At 45.8% G+C, this 19,856-nt stretch overlaps 1 protein-coding gene across 2 annotated transcripts in view; it reads left to right on the top strand.

Annotated features, from left to right (window-relative positions):
• Window positions 1–19,856, top strand: part of Prkce (protein kinase C epsilon) — a 466,464-nt gene that overhangs the window by 283,638 nt on the left and 162,970 nt on the right. For both annotated transcript variants that reach the window (XM_047522284.1, XM_047522285.1), the window contains exons 3-6: window positions 5,602–5,761; window positions 8,684–8,718; window positions 9,986–10,071; window positions 12,974–13,103. In XM_047522284.1, coding sequence (XP_047378240.1) covers window positions 5,602–5,761; window positions 8,684–8,718; window positions 9,986–10,071; window positions 12,974–13,103 — 411 coding nt within the window. The remainder of the gene's footprint in view (window positions 1–5,601; window positions 5,762–8,683; window positions 8,719–9,985; window positions 10,072–12,973; window positions 13,104–19,856) is intronic.

Raw genomic sequence — 19,856 nt, 5'->3', positions numbered from 1 at the left:
CCAGGGCTGACTCTCTCTGTCTTCACCGTGTCCCTCTGATCTAGGCTCAGAAGTCTCCCCACCAAGGAGCAGGGACCAGGTGAGTTAGATAAACAGAGTCTCGACTGCAGGGTGCAGATACCTTTTTGCTTTTCCAGGCACCTGCCTGAAACCTGTCGTGGGTACTTCTGTGCACTGGGGCTGTTGAATATTCATTGGTGTAAAAGCTCCTAGGAGGTTAAAATTTATAGACTACTTGAAGAAGTAGAAAACATGCCAGGGGTCCCTACAGGTCTCCTGGCTGCTTCAGAGGACTTTGCTGCTCAGCTTTATGCCTTTTGTGTGTCTGACCAGGCAGAACTTCCATTTCCACAGAAAACTTCAAGAAAGGTATCCGGCTTTGTGTTGGTCTCTCCCCGACGCGGGGTTGTCCCTTCTGCTGGTGGGAGAGGCAGCAGCCCAGCAGAGCATCTGTGAAGAGCTGGATGGGTCTTCTGGGAGGTCAGCCAACCTTGATTTTGCCTCACAGACTGAGGCTAAGGAACAGTCACACCAGCTGAGCATGGCTGAGTGCCTCCAGTGACAGCCATGAGCATCCTCCAGAGCGAGTCAGAGGTGTAGGGGACAGGTCTGGACACTCTGGCTGCCCCTTGGGCCTGGCTGTTCATGCAGTTCAGATCCACAGGCAGTTGGAAAGCTGATGAAGTTTGTCATCTCTCCTGCTCTGCACGGCAACCTCTGGTGCCCTCCATGCCTCTTCATGCCAGGGAGTCCCCTGCAGCATTGCCTACGACTTCAGATGGAGAGCAAGCTTTAAAACATCACTGGAGAGCACTAGAGAACATTTTAAAAATAGGAAAATACAGAATCCCATCATCCTAGTGTGGCTTAATTTTTTCTATGTTAGCTTCGACCTGTGGATGTACTCTCTGGGGTTGTGTTATTGTGCATTCTGCTTTTACAGTTTCGTATCATATTTCCCCATGTTGCTCTGATCCTCCCTCACAATCTTTTTTTTTTTTTTTTTTTTTTTTTTTTTTTTGCAGTGCTGGGGATTGAACCTAGGGCCTTGTGGATGCAAGGCAAGCACTCTACCAACTGAGCTATATCCCCAGCCCTTCCCTCACAATCTTAAACTTGCTCTAGATGTACTGTAATTATGTCACTAGACCACTCCCCAAATTTTTTACAATTTTTCTTTTTATTTATTTATTTTTGACACTGGGGATTGAACCCAGGGGCACTTTACCACTGAGCTGTATCCCCAGTCCTTTTTATTTTTTTTATTTTGAGACAGTGTCTCACCAAATTGCCTAGGGCCTTGCTAAGTTGTTGAGGCTGGCCTTGAACTTCCCAACCTCCTGCCTCAGTCTTGCAAGTCCCTGGGATTACAGGCAGATGCTACCATGGTCAGCATGTTTTTTGGGTTTTTGGTTTTAATTTCTATTTTTTTTTTTTTTTGTTAATATAGATATGCAATGGGGAATATCTACAAGGTATGAATATATAGCTTTTAGTTTCTATTTAATTATTTATTTATAGTTAATTCCTAAGGAATTTTCAGATCAAAGGATGTGAATCTCTTTGTACTGTTTGGTATGTATTGTAATTTTTTTTTCTGAAAATGTATGTCACCTGGCATTACCTCCAGCAGTAAAAGAAGAAGTCAGTTTCCTGGTAACTTGTCAATAGTGGAAAATATCATTTTTAAACAAACAAGTTTCTTTATTAGGTATTAAATGTTACCTCTGTCTTATGTCAAGATGCTTCTGCCTTGCATTTTGAAAACTCCTCATAAGAGTGACTATTTTACACGTCTTCTCCCGTACATTTCATGTTCATGTCATTTACATGGTTACCTGTACGGATATATTTGAACTTGTTGATATATAGACTTTTGTGGTATTCTTTCCATTTAATCTGAAACTAATTGGGAAGAAACAACCAAACAAGTTCAGGTTGTGCAACGTTCTGTAACACAACACCCTGGACTCACCATGAATGTGTCATAGAAAGAAAGAAAAGAAACTGTTCTAGACTAAGGAGACTAAAGAGACTGGCAACCAAGTGTAATGCAAGACCTCTAATTAGCTCCTGGATGAAGAGAAAGGAAAAGAAAAGAAAAAAAAAAACCTGTGAAGGACATTTTGGGAACAATTGGGGAAATTTAAATATGAACTACATACTACATATGTTATATTCGTGTTAAATTTTCTTCGATATAGTGCTTATGTAGAAGACTGTCTTTGTTCTTAGGATGTAAAGGTTGAAGTATTTAGGGGTGAAATGTTACTATGTCTGTGACTTTTAGATGGTTCAGCAAACTATATCTCATATACATTATATGTAATATATGCTATATTATCAATCAGTATATAGTATTGCATAAATTATACATATGCAATATATATTGTTCACACAGCATATGCATATTTGCACACCTATTCACTCACACACATGATCTATTACTCTTACAATGGGTGCGCATTTAAATTTTTATTTAATACATTTATTTTTGTGATAAAACTTAATGTAAGATCCACATTCTTAGCAATTTTTTAATGTATAATACAGTATTGTTAGGGCCTCTGCTGTATAATAGATCTCTCATTTTGTATACCTGAAACTTGGTACCCTTTGACTAATACCACCCTGATTCCCTTCTGCCCTGGCCCTGGCAAACACCATTCTACTCTCTGCTTCTGTGGGTTCAACTATTTTAGATTCCCCATCCAAGAGGTATCATATAGTTTCTGTTTACTGAGGATTGAGGACTGTGGACTGTTTACTGAGGATGGAGCATGTCATTCAGCTTCATGCATCTTATCCCAAATGGCAGGATTTCCTTCTTTGTTTATGGCTGAATACTAATCCTTTTATGAATATACTTTATCCATTCCCCCATCATTGGACATTTAGGTTGCTTCTATGTCTTGATTATTATGAAGAAAGCTGCAGTGAACATGGGAGTGTAGATGCTTCTTCAAGATCCTGATTTCAGATCCATTGGATGTATGCCAAGAAGAGATGGATCACATAGTGCTTCTGTTTTAGTTTATAGGGGACACCATACTGTTTTCCTTAGTGACTGTTCCAATTTATGGTCCCACCCGTGGTGTAAGGGATTCTTTTTTTCTTATCCTTCCAACGCTTGTCTTTTGTTGGACAGTAGCCAACCTAACAGGTCTGAGGTGATATTGTAATTTTGATGTGCCTTGTCTTGATAATTAGTGATGATGACCATCCTTTCATCTACCTGTTGGCCTTCCTTTGGAGGAAGGTTCAGTTCCTCCACTTGTTTTTAAATTGGGCTCTTTGTTTTCTGCTGTTGAATCATAGAATTTCCTCATATATTTTGGATATGAACCCTTCATCAGATACATAGTTTGCAAATATCTTCTCCCATTTTATAGGTCATCTTTTCTGTTGATGGTTTCCTTTACTGTGCAAACTTTTTATTTTTTATTTATTTATTTTTTTAGTGTCTTATGGCTTCCTTTGTCCAGTTTTTTGCTTTTGTTAACTTTTTGGTGTCATATCCAAGAAATCATTGCCAAGACCAATGCCAAGAATCATTTCCCCTGTTTCCTCTGAGCTGTATGATTTCGGGTCTTTAAGTCTTTGATCCACTTTGAGTTGATGTTCACATATGGTATGGGAGGTGTCCACTTTCACTTTTTTTGCAGGTGGATGTCCAATTCGCCCAACAACATTTATTGAAGAGATTATCCTTTCTCCATTGTAAATTCTGGCATGCCTTTTGAAGATCCATTGACTCTTCATGGTTTAGAAGAGTCAATGTTAACAAATTGTTAAAATGTCCATATAAAGTGATCTACAAATTAAGTGTCCTTCCTATCAGAATCTCAAAGGCATTTTTCTTATAGAAACAAATAAAAGAGTCCTAAAATTAAAACAGAACCACTAAAGACTGGGTAGCCAAAGCAATTCTGAGCAAGAAGAACAAAGCAAGAGGCATCATATGTCCAGATTTTCAAAATATATTACAAAACTTCGGTAATCAAACACTATTTTACTGGCATAAAAACAGACAAACAGACTGAAGGAACAGAATGGAGAGGCCAGAAATAAATCCCCACGTAGCAGGAGCTGTGTTTTGAAAGAGACCATACACAGCAGTGGAAATGCTGAAGAGATCTGCTCCTGGTGGTGGATCCTGGGGCCCAGCAGGGCTGTTCAGGAGGTGGGGCCGCTGAGGAACCTTGTGTCTTCTCTCATCACATAAGGCAGCTGCTTCCTTCCCCGCCTGAGGGTAGCAGGGCCAAGGGTGCTTCCAGGTTCAGAGGAATGTGGAAGAGGGGTGTTTTCACCAGCTGTGGGCTCTAGTTCACTTTCTTCTATTTTCTACATAGAACTTCTCAATTAAGAGCCATGCTAACTGGAGTGGACAGTCACTCCCTCTTCCTCAGTGGTCACTCCTGTGAAATGGAGATGATGGTACCTGTTAAGCAGAGCTGTGAGGATGCAGCGAGTTACTGTATGCGATGCACTTAGCACAGCACCTGCCAGAGGAAGCCTGATGGCCTCTTAGCCATCTCCGCTGCCTGAGCTCAGCCTAAGAAGTTATTTCTCATAGTTCTGGAAGCCTGAGATCAGGGTGCCAGCATACTCCAGTTCCAGTGAGGCCCCTCTTCCTGTTTTCCAAACGTCTCACTGCATGCTCATGTGGCAGAGAGCAACTCACTTGGTCTTCCTCTTGGACACTTATCCCACCTTGGAAGGATCCTACCCTGATGACTTCGTCTAACCCTAATTACCAAAGGTCCCATCTCCAAATACCATCATATTGGGGGTTAAGGCTTCAACATGAATTTGGGGGGAACATGAGGAGTCTATAACTATAATCATCATTATTACTTTTGTTGCCATCTGTCAGTCCTCTTGCAAAACATTCTTAGGTTTGGGGCAACTGCAGAGATGGAGGGAGTAAAGAATCTTCAGAGGGGTGGTGGGTCTTGAGACTTTGGGCAGGTGTCTGCTTTCACAGTATTACATTTCCTTCTTCTTTGACCTTGGAAAAACAGTCTTAGTTGTCCTAGTCTGGGTAGAAGGGAAATGGAAGAAGGCAGATGTTTAGGCAGATACTGTTCAGAACCAGAGTATTAGGTAGTGAGAATCCACACCCCCAGCTCCTCCCAGCCCACCGCCCGCTGTGATCAGCACTGTGGTCCCATTTTATTGAAGGAGATGCCCCAGAGGCTCAGGATGAGGAAATAACATCTGTCCAAGGTCACACAGCTCAGAAGTTGAGCTAAGATTTGAACATTGAGCATTTTAACCCCAGGCCCTTGAAACATGCAGCTGGTGTGAGGAGGAACTGGGCACCTTTACTGAAAACTGAATTTGGTTTGGGGTGGACTCTTGAGGATGCAGGTGGACACAGTGGGAGGATGGATGCTCTGGGTCTTCCCAACCCCAGTGTATGCTCACTCCATCCAGCGGAGCGGTGAGGCCCCTCAAAGCCCCGAATCCTTCTGCAAGCTCAAAGGCAGCCTTCCACCTGGGGCCGCCTCCTCCTCTGAAGGTGGGCTAGCAGCAAGAGGTCAGTGTTAAGATGCACTAACCTATACTGTTTTCTTCTCTGCTCTTGTCCTCCCCCAGCCCCTAAAGACAATGAAGAGCGTGTGTTCAGGGAGCGTATGCGGCCGAGGAAGCGGCAAGGGGCCGTCAGACGCAGGGTCCACCAAGTCAATGGCCACAAGTTCATGGCCACCTACCTTCGGCAGCCTACCTACTGCTCCCACTGCAGAGATTTCATCTGGTAAGCCCCTCTCTCCTGGGATCCTCTAGGCATGACTTCACTATGGCAATAAGATGGGAGTGTGGGGGAGATTATAAACTTCATTTAAAAAGTGCTGATGAACCGGGCACAGTGGCACATGCCTGCCATCCTAGTGGCTGGGGAGCCTGAGGCGGGAGGATTGAGAGTTCAAAGCCAGCCTCAGCAACTTCGAGACTATAAGCAACTCAGTGAGACCCTGTCTCTAAGTAAAATATTAAAAAAGGGTTGGGGATGTAGCTTAATGGCCAAGCACCCCTGGTACCAAAAAAAAAAAAAAAAAAAAAAGGGCTGATGTAATGGGAGTCATGGTACATACCTGTAAACTTGTAATTCCAGCTACTAGGGAGGCTGAGGCAGGAGGATTGCAAGTTCAAGTCCAGCCTGGGCAACTTAATGAGACTCTGTCTCAAATAAAAAAGGGCTGGGGATGTAGCTCAGTGGTAGAGTGCTTGCCTAACATGTACAAGGCCCTGTTTTTTATCGGTAGTACCCCACCACACACAAAAAGTGCTAATATAAATAAAATAGGATATTTTATTATAAAAGTCAATAATGAGTGGGGTAATGTTTTTTCCATATAAAATCATTGCATTTTAATTTGAAATGGAGAGATTTCCTGAATAAAAGTCTAAGTATGAACATTATGAATGTTGGAATGTGGTTCCATGGTGTAATTTTGACATCTTTTTAGTGTCCTGATTTTAAAGTTTAAAAAATACATCCTGATAAGGAAAAAGTATTGCCTTCCTTGAATCTTATCACAATACAGAGCTGACACAGGAGCCTTGAAGGATTTGATAATGACAGCAAGAATTTCCTTTAATAAAAATAGGTTGTAGAGGACTCTCAGAGATTTTAAACTCTTGTTGAAATTGAAAAATAATAAATTTCAGATAAAATAAATTCTGTGTGTGTTGAAAGAAATAAAATAGAAAATAAGCAGTACGGGTGTGTATTCTGTCTTTATCTGATCACAGAAGACTGCTCCAGAGTTCAAGTGTGTGGAGGCGCCTGGGGAGAATGAATAGAAAGACATTCTTGTGGCTCTTGGAGACTCTATGCTTAGGATCATAGCATATTTGAGGAGTTAAATTTTATAACCAATAACGATAATACAGTTGCATTTTTAGAAGAAGTCTGGCTTTTAGAGAGACAAGCAGAACTATTTACAAATTACCTATGATATCTGAATTTGTTTTAAAAAAAAAATTACCCTGGAAGGAGGGGAGAAGGGCTGGGGTAGAGATGATGTGGACCCACCATGGGTTTAGTTGGAGCTGGGTGATGGGTATATGAGGGTCCCTTATATCTGTTGCTCTACTTTAATACATATTTGAATTTTTCTATAATGCAATGAAAAAAAGGCCTGGTTGCTGATCTCTGGAATAGAGAGCAGTTTTTGGTATATGTTCTAACCCGGCTGCTGCCAGGAAGCGGAGATCTAAAAGGAGCAAGAACACAGCAGCGGCCGGGGAAGGCGGCCTGGGGCAGGTGGCATTTCTTCGTTCACGCTTAGGATTCTGAGCACGCTTAGGCAGAGAGAACGAGGCGATGGGCCTTTTGAGTGGTGGAGGAGGCTATGGGACACTGGTCTTGGGGTTGGAGGAGGAATTTAACGAATATCTACCCCATGCCAGGTCCTATTTTTGGGCACTGGAAATATCTAATTAAATTTCTCCATTATTCCATGAATGGTGTATTATTAACCCCATTCTACTGACAATGCTGATTCTCAGAGATGGAGAAGAGACTTGTCTGATGTCCTCCAGCTGGGGAGTGTCAGAGGCACAGTTCCACCCCAGGTTAACACTAAGGCTCATGCTTTTCCTGACATCCCACCAAGCTTTCTGGAAAGTTCTCTGAGCTCTCTGAAGCTGGTGCTGATGTGGCTCACTCCCGGTGGATCCAGCAGGAGAGAGTGAGGAAAGTTGAGTTTCCTAGCCAGGAGACATTTTAATCTGGGCCCTGAGGCCCTCCTGGGTTCCTGAGGCATGGAGGAGTCTCTTGTCTTACCCTCAGGGTGTTACAGAACAAGGCACTGAGGTGGGCGTGGACACACCTGAGATGACAGCTCAGAGGAAACCCACCTGAAGCAGAAGCAGTGGCCTTTCCAGCTATGACAGTTCTCAATTCCCACACCTGCTCACCACCTGAACTCCATTGTTGGTATTTCAGACATGAATCAAGTGGTTGGTCTCACAGGCTGAGGTGTCCCCTAAGCCTACGGTGAACATCATTGCACTAGGTTTCCTGGGATGTGGCCCCAATGACTTTGGCTCCTGCTGCTGGACTGGGAACTGCAGGGGGCCCCCTGACCAGCTCTTATGGGTAGACTGAGAACAGGAATAAGGCCGGGTTGTTGATGGCTCGGTTTCTGTGTTGACTTCCAACCTTGCCTGGGACCCTCCTCTGGCCATGGAAGGGATCTCTAATGTTGGCCTTCACCCAAGTGATAGATTGAACCCCCAGATGCGATCAGAGACTGCCTGTAATCCTTGGTAGTCTCTGGGATGCTCAAGACATGTGTCTGCTAGCCACAGTCCTCCTCCATCATCAGGGAGGGAGTCCAGGCCCTGGGAGGTGAGAACGTTCACTACATCCATGAAGAAGAGAATGTTGAACTGCCCAAGGCCTGTCCAGAGCACGCACGGTCATTTGTTCCAGAATACTGCGGCCCTCGCGGGCACAGCTGTCTGTAGCATCCAAGCCCCAGTGCTGACAGACCTCGCACCTTCTGCAAGCGCCGGGCTGCCTTGCGAGGCGGAGTGAAGTTGCACTGCTTGGCTGGCTCTGTGGCACTTGATAGAACCAGGTGGTGGCCACAGTCAGCTGGCTGTGTGTGTTCATTTTTTACCTTTAGTAAAATTTCATTTTCTTACAGGATTGTCTTCTTCTTTTCAGGGGTGTCATAGGGAAGCAGGGATACCAGTGTCAAGGTAAGAGGTCTTTGATGAACTCAATCTTTGGACACCCTCATTGGGTTCGGATCACTCTCACTTGTGGGAGGTGTGTCCCAGGTTTGATGACATTTAGGGACTCTGTATCATTTGCATGCTTGTCCTTACCCTCCAAGAAGCAGGACCCTGCTAACTTTGTCCCTGCCTGGCCACTTACAAGAATGGGAGGTGCCTTTCAGGTTACCCCCACCCGCCAGCCTTCCAGCAAGCTCCCAGCATTTTGTGCCACGGTAGCAGGTAGCACTTTGATCTTTCCCAGTGAGACGTGATGCTTCAATTAGGGGCTCTTTAGAAATCCCATTTGTCCTGCACCAGGTCTCTGCGTCCTATCAGCTACCTCTTCTCTTTCTGCCTGAAGGAGCTCCCTCACCTGCTTGTTTGAGTCAATATCTCTAAAAGGTTCTTGCTGACTCTCTTTTTTTATCTCTACTGTAGAATGGTTCACTCTTAAAACTTTAAAGCCCACTTGAAAGAATTGAAGATTCTTTTTTCTCAGTTAATTGATGACAAATGCAAGGTCAAGTTGTACACAACGGGAGCATGGAAATGCAGGGTGGTCATGCTGAGGCTTCTGTGTGGTGGGAACAAGGAGCCCAGCACTGTCCAACTTGGGTCTCACCCTCAGGGAAGCTCCAGTCGGTTTTGTTGGAGGCTGCTGCGTCTTTTGTGTGCAAACAGAGAATTACTTACCTCTCCAGCCACCAATTGCCCATGACCCTACCAACAAAGCTACAGCCTAACTTTTTGACAAGTGGAACATTTAAAGCTTGGGGTATAAGAACACAACCCAATATATTTTTAAAAAGCCCAAGAACTTCTTTGCCACTTGCTGGAGTTCCTCTTTTCCTCTTCTCACATCAGCCACCCCCGCCACAACTCTGGAGCATGGGAGACAATACATCATCCATGGAGGGGGCTCCATAGGAGGCTAGGAAGGAAACTGGTCCCCAAACTCAGCCAAGCACAGTGAGAAAGTTGATCAGGACTCTCGGAGAGCAAGAAAACTGCCCGTGCCCCCTGAACACAACTGCTTCATTTTTCTCCAGGGCATTTAAGAAACCTTCATAATTCTGGTGGCAAAATGTTTTGAAATAACTGCATAAAGGGCTGTAAATATTGAAGAAGACTCAGCGGCAGAAGGAGCATGCCTCTCCTTGTCCTTTTACTGAGCCCTGATTCAATGTTGGGATGAAAACTTTCTTCTCCACCTGTCACTCAGCCTTCCTATTTTTTTTTTGGTTTGCAGTTTGCACGTGCGTCGTCCACAAGCGATGCCATGAGCTCATAATTACGAAGTGTGCTGGATTAAAGAAACAGGAAACACCGGATGAGGTAAATATTTAGGACATTGGAATTCTGGGCTTTCTGCCCTTTACTACCTCCAATACAGTCCCCAAGAAAACCTTATCTCTCTGAGATCCTGCTGCCTTCATTGTGTTGATCAAAAATGAAGGGAGTTGTCTAGAGTCTTCCGGCGTGGAGCACAATCTGTGGAATGAGCATAGCTCTCAGTGGGTTTGATGCAAGAGCAGGCAGATCCCAGAGCCAAAGCCCACAAGGAAAATGTGGATTCCTTTATTTCATTATCTCAGTGAAACACTGGCATGGCCAAGTGACGTACGTGTCCAGGACTCCATGCAGGTAATAAACAGAGACAGACAGCACATGAGCAGGAAGCTTATCTTTAAGGGGGTGAATGGGGAAATGGAGTGGAGTGAACCACCCAAGGAACACTTAGAAGGCACAAATAACCAGGTTAATAATTGTAATCAGGACTCACTGGGCACCCGCCTTGCCCTGACTTAAGTCCTTTGGCATATGTTATTTAATCCCACAACAACCTTAATGGCATAGATGTTATGATCGTCTGCATCTTAGAGGAGAGAGACAAGAAGCACAGAGAGGTCAAATTAACTTGCCCCATGTCACATTGCTTGTACGTGAAAGAGCTGGATTCAAATCCAGGTGGTCTGTTCTAGAGTTTGAGCCCTTGACCTCTGCACTATGTTGTGTTTTCATCTTTGAAACTAGTGTCAGACCAGCTTTGGGAGGTGGTTAGGGATAAGGAAGCATGAACAGTCAACAGGGAGCCAGGTGTCCCCTAAACGAGCAACTGGAAGAATGATTTTATAAAAAGCCTGTTGGAGGAAGGTGACAGGTATGATTGTGGGCGCAGGTGTCATCTGTCTTCTGAATAGTTGATTTCAAGTGTGCTTTTAATTCTGGGTAAAATACATACTGTGTAATCATACGTCACTGGAGTCAGGGGTCAGAGAGAGCCCCTGAGTAGATTTATAATCAGCTGAGTTTAGAAAGGAGTGATTATGGAGACCTTCTACCTACTTCTTAAAAATAGTTCAAACAAATAATATCTTTGCACATAAGACATTTCTTTCCTTGCATCTCCTTTCGCTTCCATGCCATCTTTGGAAAGCAGCAGAGGGCAAGGCGGAGACTAAGCCCTCTGTGCCCCTGAAGGGTCAATGGAGCCCTGAGAGCTACAGCTGTTCTCAGGGCATCTCTTGGCTTGGCTAAAAGGTCAAGCCAGCACCTGGGTCTCCTGACTCCTGGTTTATAGGCATAAACCAAGGAGCATTGTTGCCCTTACTGCTTTCGTAAGAAAATGAAAGAAGGAAATGACTTGCCTGCTGCCTGACTTCCTTCCTTCCTGTGGACATTCCACCGAGTACTGATTGGGCACTTCCTATATGGCAGGCATCGTGCCAGGCCCATGGAAGCAAAGAACACACGAGTCCTGCTCTCAAGGGCAGGCTGCCCATCAAGTCTCACCCCTAGGGAACCTCTGTGGGCTCTAAAGCTTTTCCTTGCTTCTTTGGAGGGAAAAGGCCCATAAGAGTCACTCAGGTTAGAGATAGAGACTTGAAATGCACGGCACCCAATTGATCCATGGCCTAGTTCTTTCTTCTGTCTTTCCTGATAGATGGAGCAGTGACAAGTCTCCGATGAGATCTGTTCCCAAATGTGTCCAAACTGCCAGGGACTGAGGAAGGAGGGCTCTTAGCTTGGTGGGGTTGATTGCCTGTCCTGGTGTACCTGCCACCATTGCGTGCTTCCTGGGGCCAGTGTCCTTCAGTGACAACTCTCTGATCCATCACGGTGATGACTGTGCCCTTGCCAGGTGCTGCTGCCCATGGAGACTGACCTTGAGTTCACTCCTCTGTGAAGCCACGTTCTGTGTGATGCTGATGCACACGCACATCTGTGTACACGTGCACTACAAATATGCACAACTCCCAAGACCATAGCGCCAGCCCACAGGTGCTCTTCTGATGGGCATCTTGGGTCTTCTGCATCTGAGCTCAAGACCAGTTGCCTTCCCTGTCTCGTGTCTGCTCTGTCAGGCTGAGGACTCACACCCCTTCCCTGACTTCCAAGGTGTTAACAAAGGAGTGCTCTATCTCTGTGCCTGTCACCTTCCTTCAGTAACTCAGGAGTGTTCGGTCTCTGTGTCTGTTACTTTCCTGCATTCCTGTTTCTGACCTTATGATTCTTTCTGCCTCACTGTTCTCTGTGAGTCCCGCTCACCCCTGTGTGTCTGTGTCTTCTGCTGTGGGTGTGTGGGATGGAAGCCTGGCCGATCAGCTTCTCGCCTGTTTCTGAATCTCCCTGTTCCTCATCAGTGAACTCAGGGTCACATGGGAACTACCCCAGAGAGTGCTGGTTGGACTTCACTGAGCTGTGGTGCCTGGTGTGTGGTCAGCACCAATACCTTAGTGTCCTTGGTTTCCATCTTCATGTAATTATTGCTTGTTCTAACTGATGATCCTGGTTTCCATGACACTGCTGGTTCCCATGTTGCTTTACAGACAGACTCCTTGTGTCCACCTCGGAGCTGCTGGAAGCCCCTTTGCTGGGTGAGGCCTCTTTACAAAGCAATTCTGAAGGCACGTGGTGCTGTCTCATGAGTGGCTCAGGTGTGAGGCACACCACCACCTGTGTGATGTGACTTTGGAAGGCCTGACATCCTGGGGGGCAGCTCGGAGAAGCAGGCCCGGCCTTGCCAAGCCAGCCAATGCAGCAGGCTAGGAGTCAGGCATCAGGAGTGAAGGAGGGGCCAGGAGGGAGGCTCTCTTCAACTGGTGTCTCAGAGCCAAGCCTACAGTGGCAGGTGCTTTCTGGGGAAGACGTTCTGTCAGAGTCCCAGTGATGAGGCTTCTGGGCCGTGGAGGAGCTAGAAGTCAGCCTGCTGACTCTGTGCTTTGCCATCCTGCAGGTGGGCTCACAGCGGTTCAGTGTCAACATGCCCCACAAGTTTGGGATCCACAACTACAAGGTCCCCACCTTCTGTGACCACTGTGGGTCCTTGCTCTGGGGCCTCTTGCGGCAGGGTTTGCAGTGTAAAGGTGAGTTGCTCCCTGTCCTCCCCTCACCCCCAATGTCTGAGCCCCCTTTTTTCTCCTATTTGTAAAAACTTTGTCTGAGCCTGGATAGTAAGTTCCAGATTTGGCTGGAGCACTGAGCGCAAGCCCTCCTTAGCCCTGTTGCTAACCGTGCACCTCTGTTAGGACTCTGGCAGAGGCCACCAATGACCGCATGGAGGAAAACATGGTGGAGGAAGAAGGCGTGACCCACCTCTTAAGACAGTTAACGAACTGGGGACAGAATGAGCCCACAAACGTGTAGGAATAATGTGAGGTGTATACTGGAGTAGAGGGGAAGAAATACTTTTGGAATTAGGTTGTAAAGTAAGTAAATTGAAATGAACTGGGCTTTTACTCTCATGAGCTCACTCTTGGAAGGAGCCAGGCTAGGGTGCTGTCACATGAGATGTCTTACTGATGTTTCACAGGTTGTAACATATATGGTAGTCTCCCTATGTTCCAGGGAGGAAACTGAGGTTCAAAAATGAAGTAATTTGGACACATTACACAGCTTATCATATGTGGGTCTTGATTCTTGGACCCCGAGTCTCAGGTTCCTCACTCTGTCCCTCCTGTGATCTGTCTGCTCCAGTGAGTATGCTGGGTGGTACGAGTAACAGCACATATGGGAACAGATTCTGGGAACCTGAATAAAGAGTCCAGTTTGATAAGCTGGACTAGCCTGTCGTAAGGCTAGACTATGAGCAACCGCAAACTATTGGGTAAGAATAGTGCATGGAGATTATTTTCAAATGGTATCTATTGTTTGTACTGAATGTATTAATAAATTCCCCTGGTGGAAAGACTTTTAAAATAGGCAAAGTATGGGGAAATAAACTGAGGACATGGACACATTAGTCATTGAAAGGATCCCAGTGAGAAATTATAAAAATTGAAAATAAGATACTGGCTGTAGAGGAATAAAGAGAATAACTTAAAATTTTAAGGAGAAGTAATTTGTTGGACAGAGCAGCCAGATCCAACTGGGGATAGTGAAGCAGTCACTGAGACAGGGACTGCATGAGGGAGGACAGGGCTGGGGGCAAAATGGTGGAATGGGTTGGGGATGTGGTAACTGGAGGTGCCTGTGGGAAGTGATGTGGAGCTGTCCAATCAATTCTCATGGAACACTGGGGGAGAGGTCTAGACCGGGCACTGGGATTTGGGTTTGTCAGTAACTGGTTGGAGTTACAGCTGTTGAGTAGATGTCATCCTCAGGGCCAAGTACTTAAGTCTGTAGGGAGAAGAGCCAAAGTTAATACCTTGGGAGCTGGTGTGGCACTTGCCATGGTCCAAAAAGGAACCTGCAAAGTCCATGAGAGGGAAGGACCTCACAGGTGGGGGTGGGATTAGCAAAGAGCAACCTGGTAGAAGCCAAAAGTGTGCAGAGCATTTAAAAAAAAAAAGCATTAAAAAGGAAGTGGTGAGGGATGCCACGTGCTCTTGAGAGGTTCTGAGGTAAGACGAGAAGCACAAAACTGGGTTCAACAATGAGAAGGTCACCAGTGACCTCAGCGGGAGCTGTCTTAGTCAATCAGTGGGATGGAGGCCCATGTGCAATAGGCTGGAGGAAGAATGGAGGGAGAAATGTTTTCAGAATATTTAGACAGTCAGGAAACATTGGAAAGGAGACTTTGTAGAACCAGGAGAGAAAAGAGACCATTGATACAGCTGGGGCAGTGGCCAGGTAGGGTGAGGATAAAGTAAGACAGCCCCACTAAGATGGCAGGGAGGCTGCAGACCGGGTAGTGCAGGCGTATCTCTGGGGTCAGGGTGTCAGGGTGGGGATTCAGGGGACCCTGAGTGGGCAAGTCATTATTTACACTTTGAATCTGTTGAGGACACTGGCAATGAGATTTCCCGTATTTTCTGAAATGGTTGGTCCTTTTCAAAATTGAGAGGAGAATTGAAAGTGTGGGAGGGGTGGGGAGAGTGGCAAAGATTGGGAATAGCTGTTGGGGGACCACAGATGGTACTGGTCCAGTACAGGAAGCAGTGCTGACTGTTGACACATCTGGGTTCCTTGTGACCTTCCCAGCATCTCCAAGGCGGGCAGTGAAGGCTTCCAGTCTCCCTCTCCAGCATCCTTTCTAGCACATCACCATGAACAAAACAGGGTCAACTGAAATCCTGTTGGGCATGAGGTGAAACACAACAAGGGATGAGGAAGAAAAAAGTGGATCAGGAATCTCAAACGATTTTAGTAAAGAAGTGAGAGCATTTCTGGAAGGCTGACTGGGGTTGCCAGGAAGCATAGAGCCTGCTTTGGATAGGAGTCTGATGAGGTGATGTCTAGTTGTTAGAAAAAATATTGATTATTAATGTAAATGAAAATCTAAATGAAGATACCATCATCTCATAAATATGAATATTTTAAGAAAGCAGTGCACACACCCAGGTGTTCCCGCTAGGACTGGGTCCTTGGCTGACCCAGGGATGGTGTCTTCAGTTCCTTTGGCAGGAAGCCTGCTCAGGTAAAGGGGAGGAGAGTGGAATATGTGATCACAAGACCCCAGGGAGCAGCATGGGGGTGGAGCCACTCAGGAACTAGGAAATAAAGGCTTTTCATTCATTAGCACCCAAAGTCCAGAGTTCACATTAGTTGACACTTGGCGTTTCACATTCTGTGGGTGTAGACAAATGTATAATGACACAGATCCAACACATCAGAGTATCACACAGAGTCACTTGTCTGCCCCCAAATCTCCTCTTTCTATTTATCTTTTCCCATCCTTTCCTAAACTCAAGTTTTCTTGGTCATGGCCATGAGGTCAACATGGCCTACTTCTGCCCATATCCAAGGCGGGTCTGCAGCTGTGACTATTAAGGACAAATGGAGACATAGTAACTCATGTGGGATCCCAGTAGAGTTGAAGCTTAAGTCCAGGCACCTTGGTCCTGCATCTTGCTCTGATCTAGTCCCTCCCAACACTCCCTGCTCAGGAGACTCGGCTGGGTTTTAACCATAGCTGGACGCTGCTGGCTGGTCCTCCTGGGCTGGAGCCCTGCTGTCCTGGTGCTGTGCAGATAAGCCATGTGGCTGCTGCTCTGTGCTTCAGCTTTGAGGCCAGTCCTGCTCCTTGGAACAGGTTTCTTAAGCGTTTGAACCCAGATAGAAGGACCCATGGGATTGTCCTGATCACTCTCCTTTCAGCCTACAGTTGACCAAACCACCTAGGCTCACGCATTGTGTTTTTACTCTTTTGAGGACTGTCCCTAGTTAATGAGAGCACATTTACAGTTATGCCTACTTCTAAGAATTACCTCTTTAGGAAATTTTGCTGTTTGCAAACATCATAGAATGTGCTAATAAACTAAGATGACTCTAATGTCAATGGGTGATATACTCTTAGGGGACCACCATCGTTTATGGGGTCAAATGTTGATAGAAACATTGTTATGTGACTGTACTCATATTTGACTGGCAGGGAAACAGAGAACTGGAGAGACTAGTGACATGAACAAGGACGCATAGCCAGGGACCGGTGGGGGACTGACCTCTGTCTCTAGGTTATCCTTCCCTGTCCTCAGCCACAGAGGGGCCAGACCCTGGGAGGATGTTCACACAGCTGTTGGGTAACTGAGCTCCTTAACCAGGACAGAAAAACACGGGCACCAAGTGAGCAGACGGAACATTCCGTTCCTTTCTCTTGTCCTTGATTCCAGCGTCCATACTGTCAGAGGCTCTCCATGTTCATCCCTGGGCCTGTCTCAGCATCGCAGCCCATTAACTGACTTCCAAGTCTCGGATGCTAGGTCACGAGGCTCTGGGGCATCTGAACTCTTCAGTTTGTGACCTCAGCCCTGCCACCTCCCCTAGCTGTTCTTCACCTGCACAGCGAACCTCTCTGGGCTCTTGCATTTCTCAGCTGACACTTGTGGTTGGTCTTCCCAAAGGGAGCTGCCAGGGCCTTCCAATAGTTGTTTTCTTCTCCAAAGAAATTACGGGGTCATCACAGTGGGACACGGCCACTCTGTCCCCAGGTGACTTCCGCTCAGGCTCTCTCATGGCTCAGCACGGCCACCCTGGAGTCAGCAGATGCCCAGGCGCAGTTTAACAAGAGAGCCAGAGCTCCGTCCACAGCTTACAGTCACCCGCAGGACCACAGAGCCCTGTGCTTCGTCGTGGCTGTCCAGGGGCCTCTGGGATTGCAGCTTGGAACTGAGGTGGGAAGAAAATGTGCCTCAGGAAGGCCTGGCCTGGGAAGTCCTTCCTGGCCTCTGCCCCTCTCTCTCAGATCCATCTTAGCAACTGCTGTGATCTAAGGCTACATTCACAAGTGAGGACACAGGTGTCACTTGCTGTCCAGGACTTAGTGAACAACAGAACCCTGGGGGATCTGTGACCTGTTGAGACCTGGGAACTGGGGGAGCTGTCCTGCCCTGGTTTGGTTACTGCCCACCTGGGAGATCAAATGCAGGTCACCTTACTGCCATCCAAACACCCTCCTGTCTTCTGAGGATTGTAATGAAAGTAATAAAAGCAGAGTGACCTTAGGTACATACCCCAGGGGGTGACTGTGTAGAGTCCTAAAGATAAAAGTCTTCCTCCCTTCCTTCCTTCTTCTCTTCCTTCCTAAAAGAAAAAAACAAAACAAAACTATTTTGAATATCAAAAAAAAAAACCACTAAAAACTTGAAAAAAGATTTTTATTCTCAACATTTTTTGAAAATGTCAGTCCTTTACTATTTTTTGAATAGCTAGACCCTTGTCACAACTGCAACCATTATTTCTATTTTTAGAATTAAAAGCGCACAATATACAAATACACTCTCACTGTGAAAGATTTGAGCAAAACGTGACAGTGTGTGAAACATTAAAGTCTTTCTTCATAGTCTCTTTGTACTTTCATCCCCAGACTTAATTGCTACTAAAGATTTGCTAGGTGTTTTTTGAGGCTGTGTTTACTTACTTCATGAATACTTACACACACACACACACACACACACACACACACAGTTTAAATATCTATTGCTGCAACTTACTGCTATAAAACAACCAATATTCATGAGTACCTGTGGGTCAGAAGTCTGGGTGCAGCTTGGCTGGGTGCTTTTGACCCAGAGGTTGAGATCCAGCTGGAAGTGGGGGCTGTGGTTTGTCTGGAAGCTTGACTGGCAGAGGATCCACATCCAAACTCACTCATGTGGCCCTGGCAGCCTCACGTCCCTGCTGCGTGTTGGCCCGAGATGCCAGTTCTTGCCAGTGTGCCTCTCCTAAGCAGCTCCCCACGTGGCAGCTGGCTGCTGTCACAGCACACAATCAAGAAAGAGGGTGCCAAGGCTCTAGCCACAGTCCTCCGTAACCTAACCTCAAAAAGTGACATCTTGTCGCTCTCGGCATTTTCTACCTAGAGGAGATCGCTGGGTCCAGCACATACCGAATGAGAGGGGGTCCCCTAAGGGTGTTAATCCCAGGAGGCTGTGGTCAGTGGGGCAACCCTAGAAGCTGCCCACCCCGCCTCACATCCACGCCCCCACGTCCCCAACACATACAATGCCACCCCTGCGTCTGTGAAGGCTACCCTGAGCGCCCTTTTAAAAACAGACACTCTCACCTCTCACCTTCCATCACCTTCCTCTGCCTTCTTTTTTATCATAGCATTTAACCACCTAATACTCCACGCTACTTACTACGTCTATGTCTCTCGCCCCCCCATCAGAGAATAGCTCCACGGGGGCAGAGATTTGTGTGTGTCATCCTCTGCTATTTCCCCAGCAGCTAGAAAGTTTCTCACTCATGAGCACTCAACAGAATATTTGTTCGTTGAATCCTAGGTGCATCGTTCTGTAACTTGATTTTTCCAAGGCAGGACTTACAGGGCCACTTCATTCTTTTTATGATTGCTTCATAGTCCACATTATGCAAGTTTAATAGGCTATTTAAATATTGCCCTCTTGATGGACTCTTACTGGTTTTTTTCTGGTCACTATTTTAATTAAGGCTGCTGCAGATAGCCTTAATTATGAAGATACAGGCATCGTCATGCATATGTGCAAATAGTTATGAAAGAAAAGCCCTAAAAGTCCTATTTTAAAAGCCCAAGTCTTGCCAGGCATAATGGTACATGCCTGTGATTCCAGCAGCTCAGGAGGCTGAGGCAGGAGGATCATGAGTTCAAACTCAGCCTCAGCAAAAGCAAGTCACTAAGCAATTCAGTGAGACCCTGTCTCTAAATAAAATATAAAATGGGACTGGAGATGTGGCTCAGTGGTCGAGTGCCCCTGAGTTCAATCTCTGGTACTCTCCCCCTCCCCTGCAAAAAAACAAAACAAAACAAACAAACAAAAAAAAAACCAAGTTTTGTTTTGGTGGTTGAATTATATAAGGAGGACATAAGTAAGGGTACTTTTATTTGTTGTGTATTTGTTGCTAAATAAGCCATGCGAACTGACTGCTCTGCCTTCTTGAACATTGGTATTTAATTTTGTATAGTCAGAAAAAAAAACCTTATGTCATGAGTTTGGGATTTCAGTTCCCTGATATCTTCTGATCTCTGGTCTCTGGGTGAGAGTTTCCATTTGTGCTGCAGAAATACTACTAATTACCATAGAGTTGGAATACACTCAGAAGCATTGCACCCTACTTTGTGCAAAGGCATTTTGAGAACTTAGAGATAAAGCATGATTTTAGTCTTCTAGAAACTTCAGTAAGTAGAGTACTCCCTGGGCATTAAGTTAAATAATAGATCACAGTTCAAGCAGTGAGTCAAATGTAAGTGTGCACAATTCCTG

The sequence above is a fragment of the Sciurus carolinensis genome, chromosome 13, assembly GCF_902686445.1.
Source record: "Sciurus carolinensis chromosome 13, mSciCar1.2, whole genome shotgun sequence".
NCBI lineage: Eukaryota > Metazoa > Chordata > Mammalia > Rodentia > Sciuridae > Sciurus > Sciurus carolinensis.
This window is presented reverse-complemented; position numbering and strand designations above follow the sequence as displayed.